Here is a 1,226-nt window from a genome sequence, read left to right on the forward strand (position 1 = left end):
AGCGATCCACCCGCCTCGGCCTCCCAGAGTGCTAGGATTACAGGCGTTGAGCCACCGCGCCCGGCAATTTTATCGTTTTTTTACAACACTAAAATTTTGGCATGGTGACTCTCAATTTGGGCTTGTGTCATGTTTCCTCGAGGTTAGATTCAGGTGGTGTGCATGAGGACTATCGCAGAGGTGACGTTGTGTGCTTCCCAGCATGTCCCGTTGGGGCTTACCAAGTCATTTTGTCCTAATACGGGTGCGGCTGAGCTTAATCACCTGGCTGAGGCGAAGTCACTGGGTCTCTTCGCTGTAATGTGCCTTTCCTCCTTTGTGATTAGTAAGCTACCTGTGGGTGACACTTGGAGACCCTGTGTGCATCCAGTTTTTTAAAAAGTCTGAGTGGCCGAAGAAAGCACATCCGGGGGACAGATACCATGTTACGAGGCCCTCCAGGCCACCAGTGGGAAGTTTCCAGCTTAGGATACCAGAAGGGTCTTCAGCAAACACTTTTCCATCGTCCTGGTGGGGGCGTGGGGAGAGGGTTGGGGAGCTACCAAGAGAGGCCCAGGTTGTTTGGGTGGGTGCAGGTATCCACGCTGGGACCCCCAAGAGCACCTATCTTCTTGCAGCTCCGGGATTGTGGAGGGCTGCGGGAGGTGGAGGTGACCGCGTGCCTGGTGTGGAAGGACTGGCCTCACCGAGTCCACCCCCACAGCCTCGTGGGGAAGGACTGCACCGACGGCGTCTGCAGGGTGCGGCTCCGGCCCCACGTCAGCCCCCGGCACAGGTACCCACCCCCTGCCCCACCCCTCACCCTTGGTCACGGAGATTCTGAGGGGCTGAAGATAGATCACTCAGGGCAACCTGAGGGCAGGGGCAGCTTAGCCAGGCCTCCCTGCTGCATCTCCTAGATGGGGAAACCGAGGCCTGGGGGCAGAGGAGGGCCTCACCTAGGCCTGGAGCTCTGCCAGAAACACACTCACACACATCCTATTGATCCCCTTTTTGTAGAGGAGGAAACTGAGGCTGAGAGGGTTAAGGAGCACAGATAATGGCAGAGCTGGAATTTGACTCCAGACCTGACTTAAAACTGCAAGGCCTGCTCTTTGTCTCACTTTATGATTTATTTTTTTATTTTTATTTTTTTTTTTTGGAGGCAGAGTCTCATTCTGTCACCCGGGCTAGAGTGCTGTGGCTTCAGCCTAGCTCACAGCAGCCTCAAACTCCTGGGCTCAAGC

At 55.4% G+C, this 1,226-nt stretch overlaps 1 protein-coding gene across 1 annotated transcript in view; it reads left to right on the forward strand.

Annotated features, from left to right (window-relative positions):
- RELB (v-rel avian reticuloendotheliosis viral oncogene homolog B) overlaps nt 1-1,226 on the forward strand; it is a 31,312-nt gene that overhangs the window by 16,133 nt on the left and 13,953 nt on the right. Inside the window, exon 5 of the mRNA XM_012653239.1 lies at nt 618-807. Coding sequence (XP_012508693.1) covers nt 618-807 — 190 coding nt within the window. The remainder of the gene's footprint in view (nt 1-617; nt 808-1,226) is intronic.

The sequence above is a fragment of the Propithecus coquereli genome, unplaced genomic scaffold (assembly GCF_000956105.1).
Source record: "Propithecus coquereli isolate 6110/MARCELLA unplaced genomic scaffold, Pcoq_1.0 Scaffold42, whole genome shotgun sequence".
Taxonomy (NCBI): domain Eukaryota; kingdom Metazoa; phylum Chordata; class Mammalia; order Primates; family Indriidae; genus Propithecus; species Propithecus coquereli.